The sequence below is a fragment of the Rhinatrema bivittatum genome, unplaced genomic scaffold (assembly GCF_901001135.1).
Source record: "Rhinatrema bivittatum unplaced genomic scaffold, aRhiBiv1.1, whole genome shotgun sequence".
Lineage (NCBI taxonomy): Eukaryota > Metazoa > Chordata > Amphibia > Gymnophiona > Rhinatrematidae > Rhinatrema > Rhinatrema bivittatum.
The window spans coordinates 69,051-91,953 of NW_021820840.1; the positions used below are offsets into that span (position 1 = coordinate 69,051).

General features: G+C 41.8%; 1 protein-coding gene across 1 annotated transcript in view; it reads right to left on the reverse strand.

The window, feature by feature from the left end:
* LOC115082207 (rho family-interacting cell polarization regulator 1-like) overlaps positions 1-22,903 on the reverse strand; it is a gene marked incomplete at its 3' end in the record, with an annotated part of 140,839 nt that overhangs the window by 66,581 nt on the left and 51,355 nt on the right. The window contains exons 3-4 of the mRNA XM_029586458.1: positions 1,018-1,173; positions 668-746 (exon numbers count right to left, since the gene is read on the reverse strand). Coding sequence (XP_029442318.1) covers positions 668-746; positions 1,018-1,173 — 235 coding nt within the window. The remainder of the gene's footprint in view (positions 1-667; positions 747-1,017; positions 1,174-22,903) is intronic.

A 22,903-nucleotide genomic window follows, 5' to 3' on the forward strand; every position in this document is an offset into this window, starting at 1 on the left:
TTCTGTATCACGCGGGAATAACTAATAGGGCCATCAACATGCATGTTGCGGGCGCTATTAGTTTCGGGGGGGTTGGCCGCGCGTTTGACGCTCTATTACCACTTACTGTATAAGGGGTAAAGCTAGCGCGTCGAAAATGCGCGTCCAAACACGGGGTTAACAGTGCGCTCCGGAGCCCATTATACTGTATCGGCCTGATTGTGAGTAAAGGCAGAACAGATGAAAATGCATTTTAAATAAAAGTGAGAAAGACCGCTCCCCCTCTTGGGGACCTTCAGAAGGGATACAGATATTATCTCTGTCCCTCCCTGCTGAAGTCCTTCGGACACATTACAGTGGCATTGCCTCTGTCTTGATCTTGCTGTGCTGTTTAGGGCCCCTCAGACAAGACTCTCCTTCCTTACAATAAACCTCGGAAAAAAATAAGATTACCATGCTCCCTTTCTGGACACCTCAGAGCAAAGAAAGTGAGATTCTCTCTCCCCCTCCCAGGATCCCTCGGATGGTTACACGTGTCCCCTCCCCCCCACCCGGTGCCTTCAGAGAGGATAGCGGCTCTACTCTTGTTCCCCCCCCCTTCTCGCATGGTGCCCTTTAAACAAAACAGCGAGTTTCCATCTCTCTCCACTCCCCCACCACCTCACACATGTGAATGAGAGAGACTCACCAGCCTGGAATTCCTCTTGGACTCTCTGATCTGTGTGCTGAGCTTGTCCAGTTCTACCTGATGCACCTCTAGATAAGCACTGAGGGAGACAGGAAACAAAAAAAAGATAAATAAAAGGCACACAACAAAGCAGCAGCACAAGACATTGCCACCAAGTCCAACAAAGAAGCACTTGGAAAAGCGCAGTTATTTACATAGCACTATTCAGTCAAGAGTACGATTTATAAAGCACTAATACCACACTCACAACACCGGCATTAAAAAAAAAGTACACATTGCTTAAAGAACAGCAATATATTAGTATAAGCTTTTCTTACTCTTAGCCTTACTCAGACCCTCCCACTACTTACCCCAGGCCTTTCTTCAGCGCTTCGTACACCTCATCCACCCGGTCAGGCTGTGGCACCTTGGGAGGGGGTGACTTGTGAGACATGGAGAACATTCTAGTGATCCTGGAGCCTGATTTCCTGGAGACGGTGGGTGTGCTGAAGGCAGGGAAATTCCTGCTGGATAACAGACAGGGAAGAGGAAGACAAAGTCAGTGCTCTCTCTTTCTGACCTGGCAGCTTCCTCCTGCGGGCTTACAGCCCTCTTCAGTCGCTGCTAGCTGGTTTCTTCCCATTTTTAAACTCCCTCTTCCCCTCCTAGCTAACTCAGCCACTGTAGTGCGAGCTAAGAGGTGTATGGACTGCGATTCTCAAGCCCGGTGAAAGTGCACCCATAAGCCAACCAAGACGTCATCGCTGTTGTACAACAGCTGGGATTGCCCTTTAAGCTATGAATGCTGCCACCTCTGTAGGTCCTTACTTATGAGGGAATGTGGCAAAGGGTGGAAGATTCGTCAAAAATAAAACAGAAGTTATACCCAGAATTAGAAGAAGCCTACTGTCCAGGACAGGTGTCTCCGGAAAAAAAAAAAAAAAAAAAGCTCACGCAAGTATCACAGACTTTGGGCCTCTCTCCAGCTCCCCACATCTCTGAAAATATAGTGTGGATAAGACACAAAAATATGACACTCAGACACAGACCGTGATCACATAAGCTTTCTTTTCCTTCAGAAAGTAGGCTTAAAAAAAATTCCCAATACATAGTGTTTTGAAAAATAAGCGAGAATCTTTTGCAGCATTCGTTACCTGTGCCAACCCAATCTCTTCTCATTCCACTGCTTTGGAATCGCACTGCAAATTACGTCTGCACTGCAATCAGAGCTGGGGGGGGGGGGGGGGGGGAGGGGTGACTGCAAGGCCCACTGACTGCTGATGCAGTGTCACCTCAATTATAACCGGAGAAAATGCCTCACTCCACATCCCGAGACAGACACACCGTGTAAGATATGAGCGTCAGTGCATGTCTACTCTCTACACCGGGGATACCCTGGCTGAAGAACATCAAACTAGACCCCCTGACAATCAGAGCAAATGCGGAGATCTAGGGGAGTGGCAGGCAGCGTGTGCAGCTTTCTCAGCACCGGCAAAAATACCAGTAACGGTTAGAAATAGTCTACACCAGCGGGCTAACACAAACTGCACAAACAGCAAGACAACTTCTTTAGCTACTGACCAGGTGTACTGCCCAAACTGGGCCAGGATATAGAGGCCAAGATCAGGACATATGCAACAATGCCCAATGAATCCATAATATCTGTTGACACCTAACTTCAGAGCATTGCGGACATCTCATTTAAACACCAAAGAGAAAGAAAAAACAGTTTCCCCTATAAAAATGTTACAACACATTAAGGACTACTCCTTTTCTGAGGGGATATGATAAGGATTTATAAAATCATGAGTAATGTATAACAAGTTAATAAGCAACAGTTATTTACCTTTTCAACTGTACAAGGACTAGGGTAGATAGACTTCATGACATGGGACAAGCACAGGGGATCTCTGAGGGAGTGGAAGGGATTGTAAAACTGAGCAGTTGGTGTGGATGGGCAAACTAGATAAGCTATAATGGTCTTTTCTGCAATCACATTTCGGGTTCTATGAAATTAACCAGACCCTTGGTCTGACTCAGCATGGCACTTTATGTTCTTAGAGATATCTTGAAAACGTGATTGGTTGGTAGACTTCAAGAACAGCATCTGCCCACCTCTGCTGTAAGCCTTCTCTGGGGCAAAAACCTACCTATTGTACATAAATAGCAACTCACTTTGAGCATAGGTTTGGAAAGGCAAGGTAACCATGTAAAATACAAATCCTAATACATACACACCCACACAATTAAGAGTGGTTCTTATACTACTGATAACAGATTTGGAGGAAACCCAGTGTGGCTTCCTCAACAGTACACAGACGTCAGTCACACTGCATCAACTAAGAACAGTAGACAGAATTTTGTAGTGGGTGTAAGTATGACATTTAAATCTGGTATCCGTTGTGTGGTATATAAGAAACACATAAATAAAGCCTCTACCCTGCTCTGGATTCCAACTGGTCGCATTTTTCATACAAATCAAAAAACAAAACAAAACAAAAAGCCACCACTTGTGTTCATTTCTCAGGCACTGATCCTGCTTTTCATTCTTTAATACATCAACCTAAATGTTACTGATACCTGACATTTTATGTTACTCAAATTCCTCCCTTGTTGCTATGACTTTTTCCACTGTTGGAAGTTTGCCAGCTGTTTCATCATTGTTTTAGGAGATGAAGTCTTGCCAATTAAAAGTTGCTGGGTTTGAACAATTCAAGGGGTCATAGTTTTGGACTCTCTCGCTTGCAACACATCTCTGGACGAACCTCCCCTCCTATACAGGATGCTCCTATGCTGGATCGTATTCTGGTCCAGTCATAAAAACCATTCTCCAAATTCACTCTCTCAAATGCTTACACAGCAGAATAGGACAAAAGATGAAGACCACGTGACTCTGATAGTTTGCTCAGTTTCCTTTCTTGCTGTTCAAAGCAGCCTAGAGCAGTGTGGTGTGCGCGACCACTGCCAGGCAGAGCCGACTCGTACAGGGGTTGATGGGAGCAGCAGTACTATGAGTGGGCCCAATGAAACCAAAAAGAGCAGGAGCGTCATGGGAAAAACGTGATCCCAGGAGAGCTGGAGAAAGGAGCAAAGCATGCGAGCCAGTTCTTCTCACATTGCACAGTCTGTCTGTCTGCAATTCAAGGGCTCATAATTTTGGACTCTCTTGCTTGCAACGCACACTCTCTTGCTTGTAACGCAGAAAGAGCTGGCTCTCGCTGCCGTCTACCATTTGAAGAGTAAGGTGAGGCAGGCAAGCAAGGCGGGGAGGGGGGTGGAGTAGAGGTAAGAGCATGACAGACAACTAGCATGTTTCCCCTTACTATTCAGAACACAAAAAATTAAAACTCAAAATTGATGTCACCTCAGTAACAGCAACTCACTCAACTCCTCTACCAGGCACTTTGCAGCATAAGAGAAAACCCTGCAAAAAGACATAAAACAACCTCTACCCCTTTACAGCAAATCCACCTTCCCATTACTGCATTAATTCCCATGACTCCAAAAGGAACAACCCTACCTTGAAAATGCAGCACTGCAAAAACAGTAACAGGCTCTAACACACTCAAACATCTCCTGTTGAGGAAACGTAAAGTTGGTCTGCTATGCATACAGTTGTGCTCATAAATGTTCATACACCTAGCAGGATTTGTAAGGTGTGTGGCACTTTAAGAAAACATGAGTGATCAGACAAAACATGTTATTTTTAATGTGTTTCAAATTAAATTATGATGCATCACGGAATAGTGCAATCATTAAACAAACCACAGCAAAGGAAATAATAAAATGGTCTTGTTCAAAAGATTACCTACCCTTGAATGTTTGGGCTAATAATGTACACTCAAGTTGACCCACACAGACTGAGATGGCAAGGAAGGGTAGGTATCCAAACCTCTGCTTTGTTTGATTGTAATTAGTGTCTGTGTATAGTCAATGAGTTTCTTAGCTCTTGGGAAACCCTTGTGCATTTCATCCAGGGCTGCACTGATTTTGGTGATTACTGAAGCATGGAAAAAGCAAACGAACTGTCAAAGGATCCAAGAGCAAAAAATAGTTCAACTATAAATCAGGAAAAGGATGTAAAAAGATATCCAAAGATTTGAAAATACCAGTCAGAACTGTTCAAACTCTGATCAAGAAGCAGAAAATTATTGGTTTAGTTAATACAAGGAAAGATTTCAGACAACTGGCCAGGAAAATGTGTCAGGATGCAAAGAAAAACCCACAAGCAGCCTCTACTGAAATACAGCCTTCTCCGAAACAAAGTGGTGTGGGTATTTCAGCATGCACAATAAGGAGATACTTGAACAAATATGGACTGCATGGTAGAGTTGCCAGAAAAAAAAAAAGCCGTTGCTGCAGCAAATGCCATACAATATGCCAAACAGCACCTAGAAAAGCCTCAAAACTTCTGGAACAAAATAATTTGGCATGATGACACCAAAACTGAACTTTATGGGCACAACCATGAACACTATCAGGCCGATACTGTAAAATCGCGGAAGAGCGGGCGAGCGCACAGGCCACTTTCCTGTGAGCGCAATACAGTATTTTAATTTATTTAAATTAGGCCCGGCAGTAAAAAGAGGCGCTAGGGACACTAGCGCGTCCCTAGCGCCTCCTTTTTGACGGAAGCGGCGGCTGTCAACGGGTTTGACAGCCGATGCTCAATTTTGCCGGCGTTGGTTCTCGAGCCTGCTGACAGCCACGGGTTCGGAAACCGGATGCCGGCAAAACTGAGCGCCCGGTTTTCAACCCACAAGCTGATTTTAAAATTTTTTATTTTTTTACTTTTTTAAACTTTCGGGACCTCCGACTTAATATCGCCATGATATTAAGTTGGAGGGTGCACAGAAAAGCAGTTTCTACTGCTTTTCTGTGCACTTTCCCGGTGCCCGGAGAAATTAGCGCCTACCTTTGGGTAGGCGCTAATTTCTGAAAGCAAAATGTGCGGCTTGGCTGCACATTTTGCTTTCTAATCACGCGGGAATACCTAATAGGGCCATCAACATGCATTTGCATGTTGCGGGCGCTATTAGGTTCGGGGAGGTTGGACGCGCGTTTTGGACGCGCTATTACCCCTTACTGAATAAGGGGTAAAGCTAACGCGTCCAAAAGCCGGCTAACAGTGCGCACTGTACTGTATCGGCCCGTATGTTTGGAGAGAAGTCAATAAGGCCTATGAAAAGAAGCAAACCATCCCTACTGTGAAGCAAGGAGGTGGATCTTCACTGTTTGGGGGGGGGGGGGGGAGCTACAGCGGCACAAGGAATTTAGTCAAAATTAATAGTAGGATGCATGCAGCATCTTGTCAGAAAATATTGGAGAAGAATTTACATTCAGTCAGGAAGCTGCACATGGGGCGCTCTTGTACTTTCCAACATGACAATGATCTGAAACATACGGTCAAGCTGACCCTTCAGTGGCTGCAGCAGAAGAAAGTGAAGGTTCTGGAGTGACCATCACAGTCTCCTGACCTCAGCATCATTGAGCCACTTTGGGGAGAACTCAGACATGCAGTTCATGCTCGACAACCAAAGAATTTACAGGATCTGGAGGGTTTTTGAGAAGAGGAATGGGTAGATTTACCACATGAGAAAATAAAGGGTCTCATTCACACCTATCACAAAAGACTGCAAGCCGTCATTGATGTAAAAGGAGAAAATACAAGATATTAAGAACTAAGGGCATGCAAACTTTAGAACAGGACTGTATTAATACTTCCTTTATTGCTATGGTTTTTTTTTTAATGATTGAGCTGTTCTGTGATGCATAAAATAGTTTAACTTGAAACACAAAAAAACCATGTGTTTTGTCTGATCACTTATGTTCTTAAAATGCCACACATCATAAATTCTGCCAGGAGTATGTACACTTATGAGCACAACTGTACCTACACATAAGTACATGCTAGCAAAATACAGAAACAGACAGCCCCTCCCAAATAGTGACCACTAATTAGAAAGAAAAATTGGTAGACAAAAACTGAAGACAACAATCCAAAGACTCTGCATTTATTTAAAAAATGTATATTCTGCTCATATCCAATGCACTGCAGATTACAAAAAAAAAAAAATCAAGTCCCCATAAGTAAAATAAAAACCTAAAAAAAAGATACAATAAAATATTTTCCTAAAAAAAAAACCAAAAAAAAACTCCCATTGCAAATAGATACCATTAACTAATCAAAAGAAAATTACGTTTCCAACTGCAGTACAGCACCAGAACCACCAAGTCAGCTGTTCAGGCTTCTAGTGAGTTTGAGTTGAGCAGCACCCAGACTGTTCTTGTGATGTTTCCTGAGAAGAACTGAAGTAAGCGCGCTATGCAGCTCATATAATCGGATACAGAGTGGAAGGAGAGAAAGATAATCATCATGGGGAAGCAGAAGAACCACCATTTTCCAGTTTTGTTTTTTTGTTTTTTTTAATTTAAAATTTTGTGTTAACCATTTAATATAGAGCCAACATTACAAAACTGATGTTTTTACATATAATTATGTCCCAACCAACCCTACTCCTCCCCTCCGCAAAAGTTACACTTCCTCCCATCTGAGCATCACAACAATTCAGCAGCCTGGAAATATACAACACATAAATAAATAAATGCCTGAATGTAAGACAGTAAGTTCCAGTTGTATTAATAGTGTGTGTGAATGTGCAAGGCTTGCCTCATCAGGAAAGCATCTGGATCATTTTATGAGAAAATACAAAAGCCAGCTCAGAAACAGTCATCAATTCCTTCTTAAAAAAGGACAATACAAGTTGAGGCAGGTGGTCTGCTTAAAAAGAAAAAAAAAAAAGTTCTAGTAGTGACAAATACACAATCTCGTGTGGCCTGCCTGCTAAAAGGATAACCAAATCATGGACAAAACAGTACTGCAATTCTTTTCTGAAATTTCATCAGCTATGCCAACACAAACCAAGATGCAACGCCCCAGTGTGTCACTTGCAACAAAATTAGGAGCTTAAAACATTTTCCAAATTGGAAAAAAGTCATCTGCAAGCAAAAACATAGGAAATGTGTTCATAAACCTTGATTTTCAAAGAAAGGCAAGGGAATTAAAGTCCTCAGTACAAGTTCTTTATGGGAAACTACTTTCAACAATAAGGATCAGCTAGCATCGTAGCTGCTTGCAACCCGTGTGACAAAAACAGAAAATGAAGACAAAAACAAAAAAAAGAAGAAAAAAAAACCTTCCTGCTTCTCTACATCCAGTGCACTCAATTTTCAATAAGATGTCTGCAGAAAAACTGAGAAGACAAACTCCTGTCTGTGAAAACACGGCTCGGCAAATATGTGATACCGCAAAGCATTTGAAAGCCCAGCTTATTACTCTGTTACAGGCAGCCAGGAATTTTACTTATCACTTAATGACAGTATCAATATGTCCACTATTAGTGTATAAGAAGTACACCTGGCAAAATGACCACAATACCCTAGGCACTGCCTGGCTGTACAGCTGGAAAACACAAAATTAGACTGGGCTAATTGTAAAGGAAGTGTAAGCGACTGCAGAAAACAGACAGAAAAAGGACAGGCTGTGAAAGTAACAGGCAGCTGATGATGATGATGATTTTTGGAAGCACTGCTTTATTAACCACAAAGCTTTGATATCCAAGAATCCATCCCCTGATATTATGACAGTACCGACAGAAGCAGTGAACACAATTTCGTTACAGGGAATTCTGCGGAAAGCAGGCGTTCGACGTGTTACGTTCACAAATGGGAGCGGAGCAGAACGCACTATCCATACCTTTTCACGTTAATGTATAGTAACCGTCCCAGGGTGCACGAACTTAGGGATGAGATTCACATTTTTCTGGTAGAAGAAAATATCCTCAAATTTGTAAAGCTGGAGGGCTAACTGGTTCATTAACTTGACATATCTAGCTGACATTAACTGAATTTGAGCTGTTTGGTGCGTTAATTGGGTTTGGCCCGAGATAAGGTTGGGCAGTGCTTCCATGGTGTAACCCAAATTGGAAGGAGATCAGGAACACACAGACTCGCCCATCACATTAAAAAAATAAATAAATAAATTAAGGAAACGCCACTTTTTCCTTTACCGTATTTACTTGGTGTTAACATTTTTCATGAGCAACATCAGTGTCTAATTTTAGTTATTGCTTTAAGTGCAGTGGTTACAACTAACAACTGATAATATGAAAAATCGAGCTGACCACCTATGCTCATGATCTGGGAGTAATTGATAGACAATTGAATATGAAGACAAACATTAATACTAAAAGAAGAAATGGTTATAAGCAGCTTTCTGTTCTCTAACGTTTAAAACCTTTACTTCAGTTTGATGACTTTTGCACATTACTTCAAACAATGATTTTTTCTAAACCTGATTACTGCAATATTTTGCTTCTTGGTTTAACTTTAAATTCTAATTAGGCTTTTACAGCTGCTCCAAAATGCCACTGCTAGGGTACCGATGGGGGAATAGTAAATTCGATCAATGTGAATTTCATTACATTGGTTACGTGTAAAATTTTGGATTCATTTTAAAATCTTATGTCTATCAATAAGGAAAAAACGGAATGGTTAAACGCCTCCCTTCATATCTCTATATATTCCACAATGAAATCTAAGATCAGAAAACAAAGGTCTATTAAATATTCCATCAATAAGATCTGTGCACTTGAGCGAGCTTCGGGATGGAGCATTGTTTGTCGCAGGCCCAAAATTATGGAATTCCATGCCATTTGAATTAAGATTACAAAGAGACACTGCAGCTTTTAAAAAAATATTTAAACAAGCATATGAGAGCTCCATGGTTTCTTAACGATCAAAACATTCTTGCAGAAGGAAATTTACAAGATTGCAATTGGTTGAGGTTTGTTATATTTATACTTATATTTTGCTTGTTTTATTTCTTTTTATATGTTACTATTATGTAATTGTATTTTCCTTTGAGTTTTTATTTTACTTGTTTTAATAATTTTAATCAATTGATTTATTGTTTATTTCTGTAAACTGTTGTGATTGACTTAACAGAACAATATATAAGCCTACAATAAATAAATTGCCTTTATCTTTATTTTATGAAAACTCCAGGCAGAAGATAGTGTTTGGGTCATAGGAATTAAATGATTTGTCTTCCAATGGGTCTCAAAGGGGCTGAAAATTATTGCTCTACAACACCCCCAGCCAGCCTGGGGGAGCAGAGGCCTGGCCCAGGAATCGAACCCAGGTCCCTCTGCATGGCAGTGTGCAGCAGTACCACTGACCTACCATCCCCATGTTTTAAAGTCTGATGTGGCTTTTGTCTCCACCAGTTCTACTGAAAAGGCTCTTCCATGTATTCACTATCTTTCCCACAAAGAAATATCTTTCTAGTATGCCCATGTCTATCCCCATTAACCTCTTGCTCTAGAATTTCCTTTCCACTGAAAAAGGCTTGCCTCATGCATTATTTATATCTTTGAATACCTGAATGTCTATCCCATCCAGGAATTTGACATTTCCTTCAAAAATACTCGTCACCAGGGAAGAAAAGCATGCGCCACATACTACCACACACACACACACACACCATTCCCCCTCATTCAATTCCACCCTCTGTCTCATTCTTCACTGCCCTTCCCCCATCCTCTCCCTTGCTCTCCTCCCTGCAGTCTTGTAATGCCTCATAGGCCCATAATAGGGCTAGAACCAGTATTCCAAGCACCAAGCAGGACTAATATGCAGCCCCCTCCAATTCTGTTCACAAGCTAGGGGAAAAAAAAAAAGTCACTCACCTTGGGGAAGCTGGTGCTGATGAAAGCATTTTTAAAGCCTTGATCATATTAACCCTCTCCCTTGTCTGCATAGCCACCTCCTACCATTTCAGTATCTCTCCCCTGGACTACTTTACTCTATATCCTTATGTAGATGCAGCCTTCAGAATTGTTTCACAAATGCTTTGTAAAAAAAAAAAAAAAGGCATCAAATCACCTTTTTTCCTGCACATCATACCTATCCCTAGGAACCCTAGGATTTCTCTGCCTCTCACCACTACCTCGGTTCCATTGTTATACAATCTTGAGATCACCGCATGTGATCACCCCCCAAGATTCATCTCCTGTTTGTGCACACAAGTCTCGCTACTCTCAAAGCGTGACTCACGTGCATGAGTGCATTTTTTTCCTATGAAAATCTTAGTAACTGTCAGCCATTCCTAACCGTATTCTCTGAGACCTTCCTGCTCTTTTGGGTGCTCTGCCTGATGACTTTGGCCAGGAGTACGACAAAACTATGCTCACCGGCTGAGAAGATGCCCCAGAAAGACCCAAAAGTGGATGCCCCATAGAGGCACCTGAACGAGACCAGCCTAATGGGCAGTGAGTAAAGTCTTGGACTCTCTAGCTTCTATGTCTGGACTGTTAAAGGGCTAAGGTTTCGCCAAGTTTCACGACAGTGTGTCAAATTACTCAGACTTTTGGATGGTTTTTAAACCCATTTATTAACAACAACAACAACAACCCATTACTTGTTTATGCCTGCTGTTAATCAGTAAGAGACATTTACTGTGGACATTGTTGGACCTAGTCTTCCAACAGAGGGTGATACTTGGTAGGTGGAGAGCCCTATTTGGATTTATTTATTGTACACCTCCTTGATCTATCCCATGAATAATAATTCTCAAATAAACAAGTGTTAAACCCATAGAGTTTTCCAAGTCTTCAAAGTTACACTGCATTTTGTTTTTCATTAAATGTGTATTAAGTCACCATCAACATGGGAGGAAACAAAATGAACATCCTTTTCTCATACTGCCCTCATACAGCATCAAGTCATTAAGACACTAGATAACACTGTGGTAAAAAGATAAGTGTTCCCTACAGAATCCCTCCCCTTCCCCACCTATATTCATAGTACATTCAAAACAGTAAAGCAGGAAGCACTTCAAAAGCCAAACTGTAACCTGCCAACCCAGATAAAGTTTCCAAATATTGAGAAATGGATGCAGAGCTTTCCGAAATCGCAGTTTCCACAGATGGATACAGGTCATTTCATATCAAGTGGGCCAGGGGTCCACGCTCAACCTCCTCCAAATCAAACTAAAGTTTGCACAGATGTTCTCTGGGGTCTCAAACAAAACTGTATTAAAATTTTCACCTGGATCTCCATTGGTTGGAGAGCTAGAGGCAGTTGTGTGGAGGTCACCTCTGAGTACCATGCCTCACGCAACCCAAAACGGCCATTTTGTCCAGGTGCTGCAGCCCAACCCCTCTAGGGCCTGAAATTTTGTGGATTAGTACAACCCCTGGTGGTAAGTCCCAGTGTAAAGTTTGGAACATAACGTAAGCTTGCCTTCCTTTTTATGGGCCAGCAAGGTATGTGAAAAATGTTACAAAAGAAATATAAGACCTACTTTGACTCCTCATTGCTCCTGACCCTGTCTGGACCAGCGGTCATGGCCCATGGCATATACATATAAGATTTGCACTAAAAGCCTTTACAGGCAACTGGAAGCAAAGCTATAATTACATAAAGACATGTCGTCACTATTTAATGCACATTTTTGCCAATTTTCATGTGCAAATATCTCTAAAAAGAAAAGAATTAAATACTACATAGTAGTAATGTCCTTTTGAAAGAGCATCTTTTTTCCTACAAAAGTCACCCAGTTTCATTTTGAACTTGGTCTTGCTTTGGTCAGAATTAAGGCCTCAAAGATATGCATCATTTGTATGCGTGGGCACGCTCTGTTAAAGAGAGGCATCTTTGGCGCCCTGCTGGGTAATACACAAATGAGCTAGAGGTGCGAAAATCTGCAGTGTAGCGAAGCTTGTGCTTACCATGCTTGCAGCTTAGGACACCTTGCTTTGATATACTTTTATAAATTACACCTCAAAATGAACATTTATTGGGCTGAGTTATCGCATACAAGCCTGAACATGCAAAAGTATCACCTTCACAAGGAGCTATGGTAATGTCATGTTAGCAGTGTATTGTGGAAGATTTTGGGAACATGCCCTGGCCTGTGAAATCATTGTGCTCTTTGTGGTATCAAATTTGTCTTTGCCCCAAAGCAGGACATTGAAGCAATCAGACCTGTTCAGCATGAGAGGTTTAGTGAAGGTCATACATTTGCTGGAACAAGGGAAACCCATCAATTCAAGCCCATTAATGCAACTAAAATCTGCTTTAGCAAAATTTTGAATGACGTCATCTCATTCTTTGCAAGTGTTCTAGAAAGTGAATGTGAATAATTTTCCTGCCCTTCAAACATCCAGCTTCCAACCTGGTCAGTATTTAGCTTGCATCTATGATAAATCCTGGTGGATTGGTCATATATGCGAAGTCTCAACTGAGGAACGTGATGTCTTTGTCAATTTCTTGCACCCCAAGTTCTGCCAGCTCATTTTACTGGCCGCCCTGTAGAGAGACACCTGTTGGGTTCCAGAAGAGCACATTATTGCTACTCCTGATGCATCCATAACTTCATCAGGCAGGCAGTACATTTATTCACAAGCCACTTTGTCAAGCGTTGATAGGACATTCAAAAGCGTGTGCAAGGCTGGAAAAAAATATTAAGCGACTTTTTGTGAAATCTGCAGTTTAAGCAATTCTCGTATGTAGTCTCTTGCCTTTTCTTGTTTTGTTCTTAAATAAGCTTGGAAACCTGTGGCTGGTACCTTGTCTGACTGTCTGGCGTGGCCCCTAAGTGATGGGGTTGTCAATTTTGCTGGACTGGCAGTGGCTCAGCCACCACTGACCAATGCAAGGTAACTAATCGGCATACAGAGTTTTGCACTGACTTTGATGACTAATTAATGAAAATGTGTCTAAACAAGTGTGTCAAAAGCTAAAAGTATGATAAGTGCAGTAAACTGAGCTGCATTGTAAAACTGTACATCCCTAGCTCATTTGCATGTTTCACAGTTGGGTGCCAAAATGGCTCTTTTTAACATAGTGCATTCACCCATGCAAATGATGCTGGTCTTTGAGACTGTAATTCTGACCTAAGCAAGGGGCTGATGCAAAACCTTCGCGGAAAGCAGGCGCTGAAAAGTCAGCGCCTGCTTTCTTAACGCATGCATGGCGCCCGCAAGGAGGACACCACGCAAAATGTAAATTAGGGGGTCACGCTAGGAAGGAGGCGCCAAGGTCGCTAGCGCGACCTTAGCACCTCCTTGCTAACGTAACCCACTGCAGCTGCCGGGTATGAAGACCGACGCCGGTAAACTCTGCCTCGGCTTTCATAACCTGCCTGTCTGCCAGTAATGAAAATGGCCGCAGAGTTTGTCGGTGGCTATTTTCATTACTGGCAGATGGCCGGTTATGAAAGCCGAGGCAGAGTTTACCGGTGGTTTGCCTTTTTTTTTTTACTTTAAAAAAAGAAGTACAGAAAAGCATTTTTTTCTGCTTTCCTGTACTTCTTTTCAATGCGCTCAGCTATTAACGCCTGCTCCAGGCAGGCGTTAATATCTGAGCGATAAATGTGCGTCTGAGACACACATTTATCTTTTTGCATTTGGAGTGAATGAGTAATAGCCTCATTCACATGCATTTGCATGTGATGAGCGCTAACTCATTCACTCTGCATCGGATGCGCGTTAAATAGGTGCTAATCTCCCTATTGCATTAGGGGTGGATTAGCGCCTATTTAACCCGCGTCCGACAGCGGGTTAAACAGTGCGCTCGGCTATGCGCACTGTATTGCATCGGCCTCCAAGGCTGGGTCCAAGATGCAATAGGGTGATTTTTGTAGCAAAAAAGGTGCTCTTTCAAATGACATTAGAAAGAAAAAAATTTAAAGACTACACAGCAGAAATATTTGCACCCAAAAAATGGTGAAAATTTGCATAAAAAGCTGACATGTCTGTGTAACTCTCTCTCTTTGCTTCCAGTTGACTGCAAAGCCTCTTAGTGCAACTCCTAGATGTACATCAAGGGCCATGACTACTGATCCAGTTATGGCTTGAATCGAAAGTATACATCAGGAGCAATTAGGAGTCAAAGTAGGCCTTAAATTTCTTTTACAAAATTTTTCACGTACTTTGCTGGCCTATAAAAAGAAGGTGGCAAACTCTTGTTAGGTTCCAAACTTTGCATAGGAACTTAGGCACCTGAAATTTTGTGGATTACTACAACCTCTGATGCTAACAGGGGTTATTTGGCTGCCGTGCCCAAAGTGGCCATTTTGTGTTGCACTGAGCACAGTACTCTAAGAGTGACTTTCATTCAGCTGCCTCTAGCTCTTGAACCAATAGAGAACCAGCTGAAAAAATCTGCATAATTTTGAGACCCTAGTGAACATCCACACAAAATTGTATTCAATTTGAAAGAGGTTGAGTGTGGATGATTTTCTAAACTGGTCCACTTAACATGGAATGTCCCAAATACCGAACACTCAACGAAGGAATAGTTTATTTCATCTGGCCGCACTGGTCAACCAATGTTTCAGTTTGAGTGTCTTAGTAGGTAAATCATCGGGGAAGAGACCAAAAATATTTTAGGGTCTTGTTAATATCACCTGAACAATTTTATTTACTAAATCAAACCACTTCCCCAGTAGGCTTACACTATTGCACACTCCTACCATAGGTGAAAAACTCATATCCCGTCTCCCCACACAATCATCAATAAGAATCTTCAATATAGAGAATAAATTGTATTCAATTTTAATAGGGTTACATACCATTAATATACTACTCTTCAGCCATTTTCAACTATCCAAATAGACAAATGTAAAACATCTATCCTACTCAATGTCTTCCAAAGCCCCCCACCCCCAACCTCCCAGGCTTGCACAAAAGTAGATGGAAGGAGCAGAGAATATACTTTAGAGATATTTGTATGATAAGAACATAACATTTCAAATGAAGATAACTTCCTACTTGTATCTGGTCATATCTTTATTCATCAAAAAGTGACGCACCTGAAAATACATAAATCTATCAGTTCCCAACAATCCAAACTTCTCTATTAGAACCTCAAAACTACAGCACTCCTTGTCCTCAAAACACTGGACCAGCTGTTTCTGCCCCCTCATGCGCCACCTCAAATAATCCGAGGATAAAAGGCCTGGTACAAACTCTCTATTGAACTCTATCAATGCTGGCGGGGAATAGTCCCTGCACCCCATAAAGACACCTCTAAAAGACCGAGAGATAATAGAACAAATGGGTTATTAATAGAAGTATTACTACTAAAGATGCTCCACTTCAACTCACTGCTTAATTTTACTATGCCACACACAATGCTCTACATTGAGCAGCCACAAAAACAACGCACACACTGTTTTTAGAGGGATATGAATATCACAATTGCACAAAACATGATATCACCTCAGAAAAATGTTCAAATGATTTTTTTTTTACATTGTTGCAAACCGGAGAAAAATCTCTCACTATTTGAAAAAACTGTCAAATGCAATAGTTTATCCACCAACAAGGCAAAACACAAATTTTTAGGGGAAGAAGAGGAAGGTTTCATACAATTTCATATCATTGCATCCAGCAATGTATGGTATTTTTAATCATGAACCAACCTCCTCCAACCTGTGAATATTTTTTCTATTTTTAACGTGATTGAATTTAGTGAAAAAATCTTAAAACTTTTCCTAAGGAATATTTCTTAAAGCTTTTTGTCACCCACAATTGGGCTTTTTTTTCCCAACCTTCAATTTTTCAAGAAACACCAAAACCACTTTCAATAACGCCGACACACAGTTTTTTCAATCTTACAGCAGGAAACCATCCCGTCACTTATCTGTGTTAGAATTTCCTGCTGTAAGATTGAAAAAACTGTGTCTCGGCGTTATTGAAAGTGGTTTTGGTGTTTCTTGAAAAATTGAAGGTTGGGAAAAAAAAGCCCAATTGTGGGTGACAAAAAGCTTTAAGAAATATTCCTTAGGAAAAGTTTTAAGATTTTTTCACTAAATTCAATCACGTTAAAAATAGAAAAAATATTCACAGGTTGGAGGAGGTTGGTTCATGATTAAAAATACCATACATTGCTACATTGAGCAGCGACATAATATTTAATGTTGAGGGACTGCTAAGTCCCCACAAATTCTTCTACTGATCCAAAAAATTGTATGGGGCATTTTAGGAGGCATTTCTTCCAGAAAGAAGCAAAAATCACTTTCTCAGAAAATCTCAATAGGTAGTGATTAAAAGAAAAACACACTATTTTGATAAAAGCAACCTTTTAACCACCACAATCCAGGAAAACCAGGAAAGATCTAAACATGACCAAAATTTCCAAATCTCTGGTACCACTGATCAACAACAGGGCAGAGTTTAACTTAAAAGGATCACGCCAATCCACCCCAAATCTAACTCCCACATATTTTAAACTCCTCTGCATCCATTTAAAGGGAAATCTCCTTCAACAAGTTAACCTGCGACAACAGCACATTTATATTTAATATCTCCCAATTTACCCATACAGCATCACCAATCAGAAAACTCCAGCATTTCTTTCACCACCACCAGCTGAGGGTGGAAGAGATCTCCTAATGGTGAGCATGGCGTCATCGGCAAACAGCAAGATCTTAAAAACATCCTCCCCAACTGATAAAGCAGTAATATCCCCCCTACTACGCACCTTTCTGCAAAGGGTTCCATTACTAAAGTACTGCGCACATCCTGGACGGGTTCCCCCACACAATGCGAAGGGCTTAAGAGCTTCTCCCACTGATTTTGATGCATGCAAGTGGCCTAGAACAGCCCCCTCCCCAAACACCAGAAAAAATCAAACCCCCAACCCCATTTTCTTTAAAAAAAAAAAAAAAAGCTTCAAAAATAGAAGGGCCAATGAACCCAATAAAAAGCCCTCTTAGCATCATCGACTGTAAGAAGCAAAGCTGGGATGCATTCTTTCTGCAAAAAAAATAAAAATCAAATTCACAAGCTTGCAAATATTATCAGCTGCTTGTCTCCCCAGTACAAAACCAGCCTGATCTTCATGAACCAGATCCTGCACTACCAATCCCAAAAGGGCCGAAAAATATTTTTGGAAACATTTTTCAGTCCAAAGGTAATACAGAGATGGGCCTATGTGAACTGTATAAAGTATTACCTTTACCTGGTGAGCAAGCACTGTTATCCCCACCATGTTCATAGAACTAGGAAGTGTGCCCTCATTTAACAAAGAATTAAAGGCTGACCAGCGGCTTCCCCAGAATACCAGCAAAGTTTCTTATGAAATTTTGCAGTGAACCGGACTAAGCCAGGAGGCATTCAATAAAACCTCCACTTCTGAAGTCTCCTTCTCCAACTGACATTGGGTTTCCAACCTGATAACAGGGAGATTAATCTGTTCTAAGAGGCTGTCAATCTCTTCATCACTAATTACCCCCTGGTAAAAGCAAATTGAATTAGTATCACAAACCAACACCTAGCCCTCCTCCCTACCTCACCTTTTAGTAATCTGGTTCTGAACCAGCTTCCATTTCCAAGCAAGCAGCCTACTAGTTTTATTCCCAGATTCCAAAAGGAGGTTTTTTGGGGTTTTGTTTTGTTTTTTTTAGCAAGATTCAATTTCTCATCTGTATACAGCTCCTTAAGCTTACTCCCTTCAAATTCAAGACTATTTTTTTGCACAGTGCTGCTTTCTGAGGTTCCTCCTACTTTGTATCACGAACCACAGAAAGCAGGATTTTTAGTTTTTCAGTTGAGCCTCGGGCTGGCGTTAAGTTTGCCGCATTACAATGGGTGCATTGGCTGCGCAGGAATTTTTTGAATTGCGCAGTAATAGGCTCATCTACTTGGAATTTACATGTGATGAGCACTATAAGTCTCGGGCTGGTTTGGACGCGCTGATCCCAGTATTGTATCAGGTGTAAGTCTAGCACGCCCAAGACATACATCCAACCACGTATTTAGCGGTGCACTGACCCAAGCACCCAATATTGCATCAGCATGAAAACTGCCTCCAAATTTATGCCCTTCTAACTGGCTTTTTATTTATTTTTATTTTTTTATTATAGCCACTGCCCAAGAGATTAACTTACCATGAATACCTGCTTTGACACAGTCCCAGACAATATGAACAGAGGTATCCTTACAATCATTTAACTGAAGACTCTCCCACAGAGTACCCCTCACCTTTTTACACAATCCTGGATCATTAAAAAAAAAAAATTATAATAATTTAAACACCAACAACATTGTCCAGAGTCATTTTATGTGACGGAAGATTAAAACCACAGGAGCATGGTCAGGCCACATTATCAATCCCATCTCCACAGAGAGTACCTCTAACATGCAAGATTTATTAACCAGAATACAATTAATTCTGGAATAAGTATCATGGGACTTTGAATGAAAGGTCTAATCCCTCTCAGTAGGGAAATGCACCCTCCAGACATCTGTTAACCCAATGGACGACACAAAATGTTTAAAGCGTATACTTTTGTAATCTTCATGTGTCCTTAAGTTCAGAAGGGTCTAATTTCAGAGATGCGAAATATTAAAATCCCCTCCAACAATCCTATTTCCCTCTAAATGTTCCACAGGGGTTTCCCCCAATCTTAGGAGGAACTCGCCCTGATTGACATTGGGCCCGTAAACACTGAGGAAGGAGAACATGGCTAAAGTATACCTCCCCCTCCTTATCTCGTAGAACTTCTATAGCATCAAACCTTTACAAAACATATCCCCCCATGCTCCAGCTGCACTAAGTTAAATGCAAAATTCATATGAGGAAACTCACCGCTGTACATTCATTTCTCAGCCCACTACACCTTCGCCTCTTTGTACTGAAGCTGAAGTTTCACAGGGGGAAATTCAACCCTTTCACATATAAAGAAATTAATACTTGCCAGCACTGAGCAGAGCACACCACGTCTATGAACCCCCCCCATAAAACCTGCAAAACAGTAGCACAACCCACTCCCTACATGTTGGCCCACCCAGCCCCTTTCATTTACCCCAGCTCACGTCCAGACTGCCGGCTCAGTCTTCTCCCTCCCTTGGGCACTCTAGCACTTCAGCGCGAGTACTTGCGTTGACAGTTTGGGATTCCTATCACAATGTTTCGCAGTGACCCCTACGTCACTTAATGCCTTCACAGCCTCCTCAGCTATGCAAACTCTGGAAGTAACCCCTCTCCCAGTACAAGAGATGCCAAGTGGAAAGAGCCATTTCTAACCCATGTTCTCAGCTTTTAGCACAGTCATATTTCATATCCCTGCACAACTCTTCTTCTTACCCCTCCTCTTCTGAGCAAACGAACTTCTAGTTCGCCATTGGGAACAAGTGTGTCTGATTTGCTCATCACAAACTAACTCTGCTGGATCCTTTGGCAGTGTTAGACACAGTCGATTACAGGTTCCTACTGTGCCAACTATGGCAGCTTGGGTTTGCTTAGATATGAAACCCAGTTCAAAACTTTCTCTCTTATATAGAGGAAACCAAAAGGTTGCCATGTGTGATATTTTCTCTATATCCTAGCCAAGTAAAAATGTGGCACCGATCACTTTTATCACCAATATACAGTGTATTTGCCCTTACTAGGAAAGTTGCTGGCTAAGTTCTGATTTAACAAAGTCATCCTCATGAAAGGTACATATTTGATCCTACTATTAGATACTGACCCAAGTGAATCAGACTAAATCAGTGTATCATCCTGAATGCATGAAAATAGATGAATGTTAAACCCTGAGAAGATTAAGTTGCTAGGGTTAAAGAAATCTGAGCATACTTTTTAACTCTGCTTTGTGTGCACATTTTCCTATCAATGTACTTTTTAAAACATCCAATGTATTAGCATAACATTAGCTTACTGCATCAAAAGTTTAAAAAAAATGTTAACTTGTGCATTAAGAACATAAGAAATTGCCATACTGGGTCAGACCAAGGGACCATCAAGCCCAGCATCCTGTTTCCAACAGTGGCCAATCCAGATCATAAGAACCTGGCAAGTACCCAAAAACTAAGTCTATCCCATGCTACTGATGCTAGTAATAGCAGTGGCTATTTTCTAAGTCAACTTGATTAATAGCAGTTAATTGACTTCTCCAAGAACTTACCTTTTTTAAACCCAGTTACACTAACTGCACTAACCACATCCTCTGGCAACAAATTCCAAAGCTTAATTGTGCGTTGAGTGAAAAATAATTTTCTCCGATTAGTTTTAAATGTGCCACATGCTAACTTCATGGAGTGCCCCCTAGTCCTTCTATTATCCAAAAGAGTAAATAACCAATTCACATTTACCCGTTCTAGCAGCTGTGTGCTGAATTTTAGCACACAGTTTTAAACCACACCTTATTACATCAGCCGCTAAGTTAACCAGATAACACCGCTCCACCGCGTTATGCTCCCAGCCCACCCCTGGACTTATCTAGCTAAGTTTTTAGGAAGATAGCTACATTGTAGGATAAGTCAGGGTGGTGAAAACTGGCAGGATTTTCAAAACCTACTGTTTGCCTGGCAAGGTCCCAAATTTAACTGGACAAACCTTTGAATATGCACCCAAGTCTCCAGTTTCTTGTGAAATGTACATGACAAAAATTTAACCACCAATGAGATTGGTGGGAATTAGAAACGTAGAGGGGGAAGTGGTTGGGGACGCAAGAAGTGAGAGTAGATCAGGACTTCCTAAACATTTAGCCAATATGACCCCATTTTAGCACACAAAAATTCACGTGACCCCCAAAGAATGATCAAAACTAATTAGCAGGGGCAGGGGCAGGGGCAGGGGCAGGGGCCCCGTCCCCCCCAACAACCGCTCTCTCACCCTCCCTGCACTCCAGCTAATTCCCTCTCTCGACTTCCATCCCTCCAGTGGACCTCCTCCCCACAGCGGATCCCCTCTCAACCTCTCCTCCTCAGCTCATCCAGCCCTTTTTGCATCTCCCCAGCTGATCCTCTTTCAGCCCAAGCCCTTCTTACAACCCCCTTCTCGATCCTCTATCATTCTCTCCTCACTTTCATCCCCCCTTCCTTTGCTTCCCAGCATCACCTCCACCCCTCTGACCCTTCTCTCATATTCCATCCATCTAATCCCCTCTTAATCCCCATCTCCTTGTACATCTCCCAGATGAACCTCTCCCCTCATCTTCTATAACTTCTTCACCTTATCCAACCCTCAAACCTCTCCTGCTTCTCATCCACCTCTTCAAACCACCCCCTGGCCAGGGCCAGTGGCAACATTTTTCCTTGGGTCCTGGGCCAAAAAGGTGAGTGACAACTGGTGGGAAGAGAGGGCAAGCAATGTTTTACTCTTGGGTAGATTCGGTAGTGGCTGAGGAAGACAGCAGCAGCAGAAATCGCCTCCTCGCCCCTCACGGGTGGTGCCGAGCCCAACTAATCTGAAAGCGGCTGCAGAATTCCTAATGAAAGTCAGCATGGGGCCTGTGAACTAGTGCAAGCTCACAGGCCCTGCTCCCTCCTCGTGCACCACAGAAACTCATGCAAAGGCAGTGCCACTGCAGGGCCTGTGGGCAAGCATCATGCCGACTTCCACTACTAATGCTGCTGGCACCTGAAGAGGGCGGACATTTGAAGCACTTGTGATCCCCAGTTGAAGGTTTTGGGACCCCATTTGGGCTCTCTCCCCCGGGTTTGGAAAGTCCTGCAGTAAACTGAGTGCCCAGCTGGATAAGCAATTCTCCAACAGATGTTCCAGCCTCTGTCCATTACTAATGGATGAGAGGAAAATTCTGCAGAAATGCACTTTTCCCAGTATTAGGAGCACACAAGGACAAAAGTTAGTTGTGTATGAAGAATAGACCAGCAAAACAAAGCAACCATCTGGATCACTATGGATTTATGAACAATAGGAAAGACATTTTGTATTAAAGTACACCTCCCCTCCTCAAAGTTGAAGGACAAAATAAGCTTGAGCTACCTACTCCCATTTTCAGTGTACAATGCTCTCTCTCTCTCAGCGAGGTGGGCCTCTAACAGAACTATACTGGCCTTCTGTTTTTAACATAATTGAAAATTCTCTTCCTTTTAATAAGGGATGACAAACCCCTCATGTTTAGGGAAATTAAATTAACAGAAGAATAATCCATTCATCCTAGACCAGGAAATAAAATAAATGCTGTAGAAAAGCTGGACAAATACTGGAAAAATTCCCATAAATATTAAAAAAAAAAAAAAAAAATTAGCAATAAAGCACCCCCCATTGATCCATAGAGAAACTGCACTGACTGTGTGAGATATTTTTCTTGTGAACATAACCAAAAGGTTTCAAAAATCAAACCGTAAAACCTAACACCCCCCCCCAACACCCATTTCTCTCAGTCTCCAATGGGCCCCAGAGAAAGATAAAATAAACCACCTCCCTAACCCTACTACT